We start from the raw sequence: 15,035 nt of genomic DNA, 5'->3' as shown, positions 1-15,035 counted from the left end.
CTAAACACATCAGCTCTGAGATCTTCAACCTCTGCAGAACTTCTGATTCTTTCTGTCATTGTGAAGAAACATCTTGAAGAATGAGAAGCTGATGTCCGTGTTGTTCCTAGTGCACAGACTTGAAGGGTTTTATTTGTGTTTCAGTTGAGAAATGCTGACTGTGACTTTTGTATGGACAATACAAAGGTTAGTTTATTTTGGCATGATCATATAAGATGAAAATAAATGAGTGATTTATGCACCAGCTTTATACACGAGAAGAGCTTTGACAGAGCGGACGCGATTCTCCTGCTTCTTCATTTTCTCCTGTTATTACGCTTACAGGTGAACTCCATAAAATAAAAATTAAACCATTTAAAATAGAATGATACTTTGACTATTGTGATAGATCGTAAATATAAACAGTGGCATTGGTGAGGTAGTCAATGATCTGTTATGTATGCAATATAGAAAAAAAGTGCAGCCTTGTGCAATTTTTGGTATCAAAACACTGCAACAGTTTACATCAGAAAAATACTGTCAGAGTACACTATTATAACATGGCTAAGCATCTTGTTCATTAAAAATGACTTGCCATTCTGATGGCACTGATACATTCGTTGATATAAATATTTACTTTTGAGAGAACAACTAAGGATTTTGAGCAATTTGGTAACCCATTGTGTGATGCTGTTTATATGAATTGTCTTGAGAAATGCACTTGCTGGTTTGTAAATGTAATATGTGAAATAGCTGAATTGAATACTGAATACCAGATGCTGTTATACTTGTTGTGCAAGATATTTTTGATACTGATGATTCTAAATGAGACTGATTGGGGGTAAAAAGGGACACTGAAATTAAAATGTTAAGTACTATTTTATTCATTATTTTGTAACTGTGTAACAGAAAGCTTGAAGCTCTAAGGAACTTCCTTTTGATTCATTGCATGAGTGTGAAGAAAGATCATTAAAGAATGAGAAGCCTGATGTGTTTGTTGTTCCTTGTGATCTTCTGCTCTGTGCAGATGACTTCAAGCAGTGAGATCACTTTAAAAATTAAAATTTCAGTTTCATTTGTTGCATATATTGTTTTTTTAGAATTTTTATGACACTTTCATTTATTGCATTTGGTGATTTAAAATGTTGTGACATGATCAAATTGAAACCTTTTGTCTCATTTCTCCACATTTTAGCTGTCATTTCAATTGATTCAGCACAATCTAAGTGTTGTGGAGAAGAGTTCACTGATGTGAAGATTCCTGTGAAACTGGTGACGTCTTACTACTGGACCAGCAGCAGCTGTGCCAGACGCGCTATTGTGTGAGTGTCATCAACATTATCTCATTTTCAAACTGTAAAGTCAATCTGTAAAGACATTCCATTAAAAACAAACAAACAAACAAACAAACAAACTTTGACCTAAATCTTATTTCTGTGTCTTTCCCATCAGATTTCAGACAAAAGCAGGGAGAGAGTTCTGTGTTGATCCAGAGACCCCCTGGGTGAAGAGTCATATTGCTAAAGTGGACAAAAGAAAAACAGTCTAAAAGAAGCAACACTGTTTCTATTTGAACTGTGCATTTCATATTGTATATTCAAACTTTGTGTTATTTCCAGTGTACGTATATAAAGTATTTTATTTTTACAGAATAATTTATGAGAATAATTTATGAGATTGGGTTCAGTTGTTTTAATAAAATATATATGACAATGACAAAATTATCATAATATAGTAACGTTTTACTCTCTATTCCATACAGTTATATTAAATGTTATTAAAGTGTGTGTGTGTGTGTGTGTGGTGTGTGTGTGTGTGTGTGTGTGGGCATGTTTGGTTTGAGGACACAAATTTGCATAATGAGGTATTACAATGTGAAGGTGATTTATGAGGACACTCTCTGTGCCCTTGTTATTCAAAAGGATAAAATATGCTAAATGGTGTTTTTTATTTAATTATTTATTTATTTTATTTTATTTTGAAATCGAAGGAAGCACAATGTGTTCTATGAGGGGTAGTTTTAGGTGTAGGACAATAGAAAATACAGTTTGCACAGTATAAAACATTACACCTATGGAGAGTCCCCTTATACTATAAAAAACAATGTGTGTGTGTTATTATGAAGAAACATAACATTAATTTTTCATATCTCAGACTATCATGAATTTTCTACATTTGGACTAAAAACAAATCTGTTTTAGCAGCACATTACTCTTCTCATGTAAACACTTGTTTACAGTATATAGCTTTTAAAATACTTTTGATACATGTCTTTGATGGTACTGTCCTGCAGTCATATACTGGCATCTAATGTGAAGTTTTCAGTCTGATAGACTTTCAATGACAAAGATAAAATATGAAATTATGCTGGAATACATGCAAAGTTTTCCCAAAGTATTACAGATGATAAAACCATGCTAAAAATTCTTGTCCATTGTTAGATTACAAGGATTACAAGATTACAATTAGCAATGGACGGTATGCATTATAATTGTATCCAAAACAAAAAAGAAAATGTACAGAAAGTTTCTGAGAAACTCATGTTGTCTTGTGAGTTTCTAAAAGGACCTTGTAGATCTCCAGATGGATCTTTAGAAATTTCCAGAGACTCCCCTTTACTAATTATTTTGAGAAATGCACTTGCTGGTTTGTAAATGTCAAAGATGATTTGTGAAATGTAAGCAACTGAGAAAAACTGTAATATGTGAAATATAGTTGAATTGAATAATATTGAAATACTTGTTAATACCAGATCTGTTAATCATTCAAATATGAACTAAAAAAAGGCAATGTGAATGTAATCAAGTGTAAAGGCAATAGAATTTGAATATTTTTGATACAGATTATTTTAAATGAAACTGATTGGGGTAAAAAGGGACTATGAAATAAATGAAATGAAAGTGTTAAGTGCTATTAAGTACTATTTTATTTATGATTTTGTAACTGTGTAGCCTGTGCTGTTTCTTGCATTTTTCTACTCTGTGCAGATTACCTCAAGTGATAAGGGCTCTTTTTGTTAAAGGTGCAATGTATAATATTTACAACAATCTATTTACAGAAATGCAATATAATATATAAAACAACCTTCATATTTTTATAAACACATATCTAAATAAACATATCTACTAACACCGCGGGTCCCCTTACATGGAACCCAGCAAACACAGAACGTTGTGAGGACGTCGCCGTCACCACCATGTTTGTACAGTAGCCCTAAACGGACACAAAAAAAAAAAAAAAAAAAAAAAAAAAAAAAAAAAAAATAATATATATATATATATATATATATATATATATATATATATATATATATATATATATAATATATATATATATATATATATATAAGTAGGCTGTTGTAGATACATTCATATGGTGATATAAGAATGTTATTAGATGCCAGGCTTAAACTCTAAAGGGTCCTTGGTCTGAAAAAGGTTGAAAGCCCTTGTGTTAGGCCAACTGATCAGCCCTCAAAATCCGTCACTAAATACCACTGTAGTTTCTCAGAAACTAATCCTGAATCCCAATCCCACATCACGAGCGAAATCACATTCCGGCATTTATTTTTAAGCATATTAAAGCGCTAAGATCTGTCCATTGATGAAAACCTTCGGTTTTACTACAGTCTTGCTTCTTTTTTGTCTCGTTGCTTTTGGTCTTTTTTATTTTATTCAGCCTTTATTATGGTTAAAACGTCATTGATGATAAACTGTCCAAACTATCGAATTTATAATCTTTCCGTTTACCTGCTTTTCATATAAATGCGCTAACTGATTGACATGCATAAAGCACCTCAGAAAGCCCTTTGATTGCTGTCCCAAATGGCGCACTGCATCTGCATAAAAAGGATTAAATGAATGTAAGGAATAAACTCATTTCTCATCTCTATAAATAGCTTTTGTGCTATTTACAGAGATTAGAGCTGTATCCAAAACTGCTCCATATCCCCTATAAAGTGCACTATATCGGGAGTGTACAACCCATTGATGTTTGTTGTCGTCTTCTAAATAATGCTGCGAGTGGGGCTTGAGGAAGTGACGTCACCTGCGTCTGCACAGTGCGACCTGATGCAGCCTCTGACGTGAGACACAGGAAACAGAAATACTGCAAAATAACAAGAGGTTCTGGCTGGAGACTTTGGCCCTGTCCCAAATGGCGCACTTCATATGGACTTTCGGTCTAGTGGACTTAAATTGCGCGTGCTCGCAGAGTCTACGAGTCCGTAGACCGTCCCATTCAGCATTTTAATGCTCTGAAGTGTGCTCAGCAGTGCCCCCTTTGTACCCTTAAAGCGGTCTTCCGCGAAGCCCGCATAGATGCAAGCTCCGCACACTTTAACTACCCAGGAATCCTTGCAAAATGCCAATCAGACAACGGATGGGAGGAGATTTCGCTCAAGAACAATTGATGACATGGCTGAGAAGAAAATATTTAAGTGTAGGTATCATTACGGTTTTTAAGACCTAGGTGTACATTTTACCAGTTGTTACCTACAGTTTATACAAACATTATGGTCATCGACCAGTGGTTGATATCTCAAACATAATAATAACGCGTTGAATAAGACGATCGCATTATGATTCATTAAATAAATAGAACCGAATGTCAGGGCTTTACTGAGTCATATGTAAACCTAGTATTTATATTTAAAACTGTAAATTCATCTGAAACTCACGCACATGTTTATTATGTGTTAAAATTGTAATCTTAGTTCAAATGGAACATAGGCAGCATATTCCCCCGAACCTGCAGCTCCTGTCAAAAAACAACCAGACCGTTATTTCCGGCATGACGATCGAGTCTGTCCCAAAAATACCTCTCAATGCACCCTCGTGGACTTGCGCCAAGGGCCCTATAGGTCTGCACTACATGACGTCACCAAAGTGTGGACTCTGAGGAACTCCACATGTCCAGAGTGTACCATTTGGGACATAGCGAGTGGAGCTGCACTCAAGAGCGAAAATACATCACCTCCATTAGCGACGCAGCCGCCATGTTGGTCCGGGCCACACTTTCCATAGATATACATAATAAAGGCTAGATGTCTCGTCCGCGCTGCTGGCCAATGGAGGATGACGTCTGCACCTGGTGGCCATCTTGTGACAGTCAGCTCGCTCACCTGTAACATTGTGTTTTAATGGTGCATGTACTTTTTAAATAACCATAACTTGCTCAACTTTCTACCAATTTTCAAACTGTTTGGTTTGTTATAAATGTCAGAGATGTACTTATGACACTGCATAATTATATAGATATATATATATATACACTTTTATCATATGAATATTACTATTATAATAAAATAATTTGAATTATTATGTTTATTTTAACTTCTTCAGGGTTAGGCCATTTACTAGGCTTTTCCCCTCGACATTGCACTGTGCCTACTTCAGAGATCACTGTTCCCAGCTATTTTTGCCTACTGTACCATCAAATGCTCTTTAGAAAGCTGAGACCCTGTATTTTCTTAGGAAACAATCAGAATAATTGTCGGAAGTACTGGCACAGAGTTATAGAGGCTAGAATATTGTTTTTTGTTTCTGCCGGATAACAAGCATCTCAACTGACCACATTTCAGCCCTCTAGGTCACTTGATATGACTTTAGAAACACAACTGAGCCCAAGCACCAGGTCTTGTGAAGCTGTGTGCAAAAGCAGATCAATATAGAATGAAATATGAGTACTTTAGACTATTTATTTGCCAAGGTATGCTCATGCGGTTTGTAAAATACCCTATGGAAACTCCCCATAGGACTTTTGGTTACCCAAAAATGCATACTGACAATAAAAGGCTTACTGTGTGGCAACCTCTTGGTGTAGAAGCATAATCCTGGTCTCAAATGAAATGTACTCTGAAGTTTCTCGTAGACTATTTGGATTGTATGTCAGGAGTTCTGATATAGAATGACTACACAAAATATTGAATAATTACACAAAAGTCTCTATTTTTAAACTATTATAAAAGTGACATTTATTTGCAATAAAAAATAGGTACAAGATTCCCCTTTACAAATATACATAAAGAAATGCTGCATGTTGAAATCCTCACCCTGTAGAGAGAACTACTGTGGAGGACAGAGATAAAAAATGACCCAAAAAACATAACTTGGGCTAATGCCCTTTGAAAAGGATGGTTTTATTGAGTTTCTGTTGCATGTTTTTGCTCTGTAAGGTAAGGTTAGTCATTTTAGCGATGTGGTGCAGCCTTAGCTTAAAAAACAGGGACACAACTAATGTTAAGAGCGTATGGTGGTGGCTGTCTATGCCAAACTGCGTTTCGCCGATGTGCTCCATGAGCACAAACACATCCTCTGACCCTATCCTCTTCCGTACAATGTACACAACCTCTACCAGTTTGATGGGCCCGCTCTGCTGCCCTGGTGACCCTCACTGTGCCTTCCGATGGAATCACCAGACCTCCATTGTTTTTTAAAGTCAGCCGGTGGTAGCTCTGGTCCTTGATGGCAGATGCAGCATCTGCCATGCCAGCCTGGTGACAGACATCACAGGACAGCTGCTTCAGAGCCCGTCGCACAACAAATCCTGAAATTTGAGTTAGTATAATAATATCATAATTTATAATAATAATCATTAATAAGCATGTGGAAATTAAGGGAACATTTCTCTTTTTGGACTATCTTGAGATTGTTTTCCCCCAGAATTTGACAATTGGCACTATCGGTTATAGGCAAAATCGACTTTCAGTCAGCCTTTACCTGAAATGTACACAAGAGCGTTGTCCACAAGACAATCGAAGCGGACGGGAAGGTAGCTGTGGTCATGTTCTAGTGCAGGAATATCAGCAAACGGGGATGGAAGATCTTCTCCTCCTGCTGCAGAGGACATATCTACAGCTGACAGGCTTGTAGAGGTGTCGATGACAGCTGGTAGGGACAGCTGGTTTAACAACCCCACACCAGGCCATCAGCTTCCTAAAGATGTACTTGAACTGGCTGGCATTAGGGTTGTTATTCCAGCCACCTTAAAAAAAAACACAAGATATATAAGTATAGTACACAGATATTCAATACATGCTTTATAATGTTTTATTAAAACAAATTAAAACTAGCCACCCCTGAATGATTTTTCCACATAAATTAAGTTGAATGACATTATCATACAATTCAGACTGTATCAGTGGTGATAAATTCTGCCAATTTATAAAAAAAATTAACAAAATGGTTTGTGACACTTCCAGGTACTGTGTATGTCTTAGGGTTAGGGTTACTGTGTATGTCTTCAGAAAACACATTTTAGAAAAAAAATTAAAACATATGGACCGACAAACTGAAAACAATACAAGCATTTGCTGACACTTTGTGTCACTTAGTGTAGCGGCTGGTAAATATAAATGATGAACCCTACCGGATGCTCTGATGGAGTTGAAGAGAAGCTCCAAGTGGTCCTGGCTGAACCTGTAGGTCAGGACATATCGCTGTCCTTCAAGCAGCACAGGAACAATCGACATCAACGTGTCAATGTTTATGATGAAGCCCAGGACAAAGCTGACTAGTCTGCATCCCTGACCTTAAAACTATAATCAGTGTGAGGTTTAGGATCCTTAAAATTACTTTTAGGACACTAAACCTTCTTGAATCAGTACATCTTTTAATTTATTTTGTTAAAACTTTCGTTTTGTATTATTAATTGTTATATACATGTATAAAGGGTGCTTTGCAAGTTATGTTACCTCTTTGTACGTAATGTTAATATTTTCTGTACTTTTATCTTTGTTACTTTTACCTAGTAGAAATAATAAGAAAAATAATTATAAACTAATCTTTTACGGTTTATGACACGTATCAATATCAAAAAAACAAACAAACAAACAAACAAACAATTATGACAGCACATTGAGTCTCAATTCAGACAATAAATTGGGAGAACAATTCATGCAGGTTCTGTGAGAAAGATATTGAAACTGTAGAACATATGTTTTTACAATGTGAACTTGTACAGACTTTTTGGCTGGAATTTCAAAACTGGCTTCATTCCAAACATATATCAATAAACCCTTTGACTGTGATCTCAATGAAGGTTGGAGTATTGTTGAAGGATAAGATCCTAGACTTTTTGATAAATAACCTAATTACTTTGTGCAAATACTATATTCATAGATGTAAGTATTTAAAGGTTAAACCCCACTTCAGCGGATGGAAGAATGAACTAAAGATATTTGCAAAGTCTCTTCATTACAGGAACGCCCAGAAACTCTTATATGCTTTGAACTTGTTTTTGTTGTTAGAATAAGACCCTCATCCTTCTTTTTCTTTTCCTGTTTTATTCTGTTTTATCTTAAGGTGTAATTGGTGTTTTTATCTTCATCTTTTTTCTTTCTATTTGGCTGTATCAACACTAATAATATGTGTTCAGTTGTTGAAATGTGCCATAAAGTTTTTTAATTGAACTTGATACCTTAATAAAAAATAAATAAATAAAATAAAAAATAAATAAATAAAAACATTGGCCAGACACACTGATCTATATATGACTATATATGATATATATTCTCTATTATAGATCAGTGGCCAGACATCAAAATTGCTCGCGATATAAAAGAAATCTATAAATCCATCGTATTTATTAATTCTTTTGTGCATAATTTCACGCAAGCCCTGTGCGTTTTGCTTACACTGCACGTTACAACAGTGTCAGTTCCCCATTTTAGCGATGCTGAGATACCTGAGTATATACCTTACCTGAGTTTAAGTTTGAAGAACTCACGGCGACCAAAACTTCATTAATCCATGTTTTGAGAGGTGTCATCAGGCAATTTAGAGAATCACAACAAACCAATGGTCTGCAGCAAGACCCTTCTCCAAAATAATAATAATAACGCGACTAAACGAGACAAAATAATGTTATAACATTTCGTTTCGTCTCGTTTTGGTCAGCGAAAATGAAGAGACATTTTAGCATAGTTTAAACTTTGTAAATCACATTTAGTCTCGTTTTTATTCGTCAACAATATTGCATTATAGCAACATTTAATTATAGTCATCGTCACATGACCAGCATTTACGCTGCGTCTCGTCTCGTTTTCGTCAGGTTCGTTGACGACGATATTTACTCGTTGACGAAAGCAACACTAATACTGTCAATATTTATTTCACTAATTTTGTTAACACTAAGTATATAGTGTTTTAGTGTTTACATGAGAAGGGAAATGTACTGCCTCAACAGATTTGTTTTTAGACATAGAATATGCATGATAGCCTGACCTTGATATTTAAAACAAATGCTTTGTTTATTCATGATACACACAATTGAATAAAATGTATTGTACATGTATGCTAGTGAATAAAAACATTACTACATTATGATATTTGTATCATTGATAATTTATTAAAACAACTGAACCCAATCGCATAAATTATTCTTTAAATAAAATATTTTATATACACATCGGAAATAGCACAAGGTTTAATTATACAATATGAAATGCACATTTTAAATAGAAACAGTGTAGCTTCTTTTAGACTGTGAGACTCTGAGTTTGTGCTTTTGTAGCAGTTGTTGTTCTTTTGTCCACTTTAGCAACATGACTCTTCACCCAGGGGGTCTCTGGATCAACACAGAACTCTCTCCCTTTAATTGTCTTAAACCTGAGAGGAAAGACAAAATAAGATTTAGATCAAAGTTTGCTTAATGGAGTATCTCATTCAGATTGACTTTACAGTTTGGAAATGAGATAATGTTGATGATACTCACACAATAGCACGCCTGGGACATATGCTGCTAGTGTCAATCTTGTAGTAAGACGTCACCAGTTTCACAGGAATCTTCACATTACTGAACTCTCCACAACACTTTGAGTTTGCCCCATCAATTGAAAGGGTAGCTGAAATATGGAGAAATAAGACAAAAGTTTTCAGTTTGATCATGTTGCCATATTTTAAATTACTAGTTGCAACAAATGCATTTTGTCTTCATTCAAAAATAAAAATAAAAAGAGCACTCACAGCTTGAAGTCATCTGCACAGAGCAGAAGATCACCAGGAACAGCAAACACATCAGGCTTCTCATTCTTCAAGATGTTTCTTCACAATGACAGAAAGAATCTGTAGAAGTTCTGTAGACCTTGAAGATCTCAGAGCTGTTGTGTCCAGAATAACGTCTGAGCACCCTCTTATATACATAGTCAGAGACATATTCCTCATAAAGATATTCATGTAAGTCCATTTCTGAGTATCAACATTGTAGAATGAGAGCTGTTTTTAGCTCTTCCTTTTCCTCATCCTTTGCTTTGTCATTTATGTGAAAATGTGGAAAGCACCATTTTCTTTCAGATTCACTGAGAATGTGCTTCAGCAAAACAAAACACAGCTTCTGCTTTTGCAGGTCTGTCAAGCTCAGCATAAAATGAACTAAATCTGAAGATTTGTGATCAAATCTGAATTGTGCTGTCACCGAATATCAAGTGCTAAACCTTTACCCCTTACTCATGTATAAACCCAAAAACATTGATTAACTGATTCAAATGTGTTTGATTAAAGCAATAACTGAAGATGTTGGACCAGCAGAAAAAGGAGCAAGAACCCCTGCTCTAAGAAAACACAACCACTTCTGGTCTCTAGTGACACTTGTGGTCTAATAGAGAAGTTAGAATAATTCAGCCACCAGTTAAACTGATTCACAGAATTTTTATTTCAAACATTGTCATATAGGTTAACAGTTCAGTTTTTCATTATAACTTAATAAAAAAAAAGTAATAATAATAATAATAATAATACATAAATGAACTCAAAGATAACCTTAAAAAACACACAGCAATAACATGTCTCTATACTCTCAATGTCTATCAGTTCCACAAAAGACTCACCCAGACCTGGCACCAGACACAAATTCACGGACGGGCATTTCATTTTTTCAGGGGGGCACAAATGAGATCAACCTCACTGCAATGCATAATATCATTAATTATGAATTAAATGGACAAAACACGAGGAATAACTGACGTACCTCTCCATTGACGCAATACAACGGAGGAGCCGTAAAGATTGGACCTAGCCTACTGAAGCAGTCTAAACACATGTCGCAGGGCTCGACATCAACGCTTGTCCATTTATCAGGGACAAGTGGATTTTTTAAAAGGGCAAGTGAAAGAGAATTTTACTTGCCCGACCGGACAAGTAGCCTAGCCTGATCAAAACGCCAACAACAATCACCATAGGCGTAATTTGCAGGTGAGATGGGTGGGACATGTCCCCACCACTTTTTGCCCGGGGCGATATTGTCCCTACCACTTTCTGAAAGTAATTGAAAAATATATTGCGGAAGGTATGTATTAAAAGGAAAACAAGATCAACAAATCATTCTTCATAATCTAATTAAGGTGATAAACAAAACAGAAAATACATTTGACTCCTTACGCATGCATAACAGCGTAATAACGACGTGATTTGCAGCTGTCGCACTTTTCGTATGTCAATATAGCATTTTATTTTGAAAATGGAGTGCTTCCTTGTGCTAAGTAGGCCTGCCCTCTACTAAGATTTTTCTAGTCAACTAGTCACGCGTTATATTACATTGATTAATATAACAATACATTAACCACACTGTAGGCTACCCTTCCGTGCTCAAGCTCGGGCATAAAGCAATGGCCTCAAAGCACCGGCAAAGTGATTAAGAACGTTGCGGGGGAAAATAAGATATTTCAATTATTTATTAATAAACTAGTGCTTTTTGAGTCAGTGTCGGGTGCAAAGATGAGGTTGCTGAATGCCGACGCTGACTCGCCATCTCCACATGGACATGCCTTTAATAGAAATGCACCTTTTCATATGGACTACAAAATTAAAGAATATTACAAAATCGAGTGGGAGAGTTTTCCTTATATTTATTTATATATATATATTATTATTCATATAAAAATAATAATTTATAATAAATACATTTATTAATTGCAGGTTTCCAGACTGCGACCGAGTAAATTTTGTGAGCGGTCGCACTGTTGCAACCACCGCTTTCTTCAATTGAAACTTGAATTGAATATACGTTTTTCTTAATTTACCGTCAGAAAATGGAAGTGAAATGTGGCAACATGCCCCGTAGATGGGATACATTGTAACATCTGAGGGGCACGTTGTAACATGGCCATATGACAGGTTAAAATGTTATCTGATGGAATGAAAAAATATACATAACAAACTAAAATATTTTGTTTATAAAATAAATAAATAAATAATCTGAGTTTAGAGTTTGACAATGAACGCATTGCAACCAATGCTTGGGACAGCCCACATAAACGAGCAAAAATGCTTTACATGTCTTGAAATAATAATTTCTTTCGGCGCAGTGTAACCTGATGAGGAGAGGAGTAACATGAGCTGTTTTTGGCTCACTGAAGACAACCCTCGCTGCTGCATTCTGGATCAGTTGTAGAGGCTTGATAGTACATGCAGGAAGGCCCGCCAGGAGAGCATTACAATAGTCCAGTCTGGAGAGAACAAGAGCTTGGACAAGAAGTTGGGTGGCTTGCTCTGACAGGAATGGTCTAATCTTCCTAATGTTGTAGCAATTACATTGCTAATGTCATAGAATAGCATATTATACCGCAGTGTTGAATTTTACTGTTTTATCGTTGTTGTGCATTTTACAAATAACAATGAATCCATCTTTATTTTTTATTCTTAAAAGGTGAAAGGTGTATGTATAGATGTAAGCAAAACAGACATTTATATTTTATTCAAATCACAAATAATAGGCTACTACTGATGAAAAAGAACGTTTCCATAGAACTATAAACTATGATAAAAGTTCATCAGCATGCATTTATTAATAGCATGTTGTAGCAAAAAAAAATAAAAATAAAAAAATACACATGTATGCTGAGCTACAAGGCATGCAATACTAACATGTGAGGTCTTGGGATTTAAGAAAAGATGCACACAACAGAAAGTAAGTGTCAGGGTCATGGACATGTATCTGTGTGTTTTTCCCCTCCATGTGCCTGCCCTGACCCAGGTTCCCGTGTGTTTGATTGTTCATTTGAGTCCAGGTGTGTCTCGTTGTTCCCTAATTAAGTTGTGTACTTAAAGGGATAGTTCACCCAAAAATGAATATTCTGTCATCATTTACTCACCCTCATGTTGTTCCAAACCTGTATAAATTGCTTTCTTATATTGAACATAAAAGATGATATTTTGAAGATTGCTGGTAATAAAACAGTTGCCATTGACTTTCATAGTATTTTTTTCCCCTATACTATGGAAGTCAATGGCAACCACCAAATGTTTTCATTTTTGGGTAAACTATCCCTTTAAGTTTTTAAGCACCTGATATTTGGTTACAGCGCAATTAAAATTTTATCATAAAATATTTTGCTTTTGTTCATTTAATGCTGAGCTTGACAGGCCTGAAAAGAGGAAGCTGTGTGTTTTCCTGAAACATGTTTTCAGTGAATCTGAAACAAAAGTACTCTGACTGATAAAGCAGAAAAAGGAGGAGCTAAAAACTACTCTCATGTAATGCTGATACTCAGAAATGGGTCTATCTGAATGTCTTTACGAGGAATACGTCTAAACACATCAGCTCTGAGATCTTCAAGCTCTGCAGAACTTCTGATTCTTTCTGTCATTGTGAAGAAACATCTTGAAGAATGAGAAGCCTGATGTCTGTGTTGTTCCTGGTGCACAGACTTGAAGGGTTTTATTTGTGTTTCAGTTGTAAGATGCCGACTGTGTCCTTTGTATCTTTTGAGAGAAGAACTAAGGATTTTGGTAACCCATTGTGTGATGCTGTTTGTACGAATTGTCTTGAGAAATGCACTTGCTGGTTTGCAAATATTAACGATGAATTGAGAAATGTACTAAAGCGACTGAGAAAAACTGTAATATGTGTATTATAGTTGAATTTAATACTGAATACTTGTTAATACCAGATCTGTTAAGCATTCAAATATAAACTAAAAAAAGGCAATGTGAATGTAATGAAATGTAGAGGCAAGAGAATTTGATTATTTTTGATACTGATGATTCTAAATTAGACTGATTGGGGTAAAAAGGGACACTGAAATTCATGATTTGAAGATGTTAAATACTATTTTATTCATGCTTTTGTAACTGTGTAACAGAAAGCTTGAAGCTCTGGAACTTCCTTTTGATTCTTTATGTCATTGTGAAGAAACATCTTGAAGAATGAGAAGCCTGATGTGTTTGCTGTTCCTGGTGATCTTCTGCTCTGTGCAGATGACTTCAAGTGGTGAGGGCTCTTTATTATTTTATTTTTAGACATTTAAGACAAAATGTATTGTTTTCAGATTATTATGTCAGTTTCATTTGTTGCTTTTGGTGATTTAAAATATGGCGACATGATCAAATTGAAACCTTTTGTCTTATTTCTCCACAATTTATCTGTCATTTCAGTTGGTTCAGCACAATATACAGTAAGTGTTGTGGAGAAGAGTTCACTGTTGTGAAGATTCCTGTGAAACTGGTGAAGTCTTACTCCTGGACCAGCAGCAGCTGACGCGCTATTGTGTGAGTATCATCACCATTATGTCATTTTCAAACTATAAAGTCAACCTGTAAAACACTCCATTAAAAAAAAAAAAAACAAAAAAAAAACGTTGACCTGAATCTTATTTTTGTGTCTTTCCCATCAGGTTTCAGACAAAAGCAGGGAGAGAGTTCTGTGTTGATCCAGAGAGCACCTGGTTGAAGAGCTATATTGATAAAGTGGACAAAAGTACAACAGTCCAAAAGTAGCTACACTGTTTCTATTTGAACTGTGCATTTCATATTGTATATTCAAACTTTGTGTTATTTCCAATGTATATAAAGTATTTTATTTTTACAGAATCATTTATGTGATTGGGTTCAGTTGTTTTAATAAATTATATCAATGATAAAAAAAAAATAAAAAAAAATGATTCTCTATTCCATACAGGTATATTAAATGTTATTAAAGTGTGTGTGTGCATGTGGTTTGAGGACACAAATTTGCATAATGACATGGGTATGACAGGTATTACAGTGTGAAGGTGATTTATGAGGACACTCTCTCTGTCCTTGGTATTCAAAAGGCTTAAATATGCTAAATGGTGTTTTTTT

The 15,035-nt window shown here is 35.3% G+C and overlaps 2 protein-coding genes across 3 annotated transcripts; one reads left to right on the top strand and one right to left on the bottom strand.

Moving 5' to 3' along the window:
- The first annotated feature begins 72 nt into the window (after positions 1 to 72).
- LOC109086524 (C-C motif chemokine 4-like) lies at positions 73 to 14,838 on the top strand. 2 transcript variants are annotated; one of them, XM_042753669.1, is made up of 4 exons: positions 73 to 324; positions 889 to 1,019; positions 1,175 to 1,301; positions 14,588 to 14,838. In XM_042753669.1, the coding sequence occupies exons 2-4, from the start codon at positions 956 to 958 to the stop codon at positions 14,688 to 14,690; spliced, it is 294 nt and encodes a 97-aa protein (XP_042609603.1). In that variant the 5' UTR covers positions 73 to 324; positions 889 to 955; the 3' UTR covers positions 14,691 to 14,838. The 2 variants fall into 2 exon arrangements, with proteins under 2 accessions (XP_042609603.1, XP_042609604.1); XM_042753670.1 differs by lacking the exon at positions 14,588 to 14,838 and adding an exon at positions 1,432 to 1,703 and having other exon boundaries at positions 98 to 324.
- On the bottom strand, positions 9,303 to 10,098 carry LOC109086523 (monocyte chemotactic protein 1B-like). Its single transcript, XM_019100863.2, has 3 exons — positions 9,945 to 10,098; positions 9,694 to 9,823; positions 9,303 to 9,587 (listed from the first exon to the last, which is right to left on the bottom strand). Exons 1-3 carry the CDS (start codon positions 10,006 to 10,008, stop codon positions 9,458 to 9,460), a joined length of 324 nt encoding a protein of 107 aa, XP_018956408.1. The 5' UTR covers positions 10,009 to 10,098; the 3' UTR covers positions 9,303 to 9,457.
- Positions 14,839 to 15,035: the final 197 nt, after the last annotated feature.

The sequence above is a fragment of the Cyprinus carpio genome, chromosome B25 (genome assembly GCF_018340385.1).
Source record: "Cyprinus carpio isolate SPL01 chromosome B25, ASM1834038v1, whole genome shotgun sequence".
NCBI classification, from domain to species: domain Eukaryota; kingdom Metazoa; phylum Chordata; class Actinopteri; order Cypriniformes; family Cyprinidae; genus Cyprinus; species Cyprinus carpio.
Note: the sequence above shows the minus strand (reverse complement) of the source record. Positions and strands in the feature narration are given on the sequence as shown.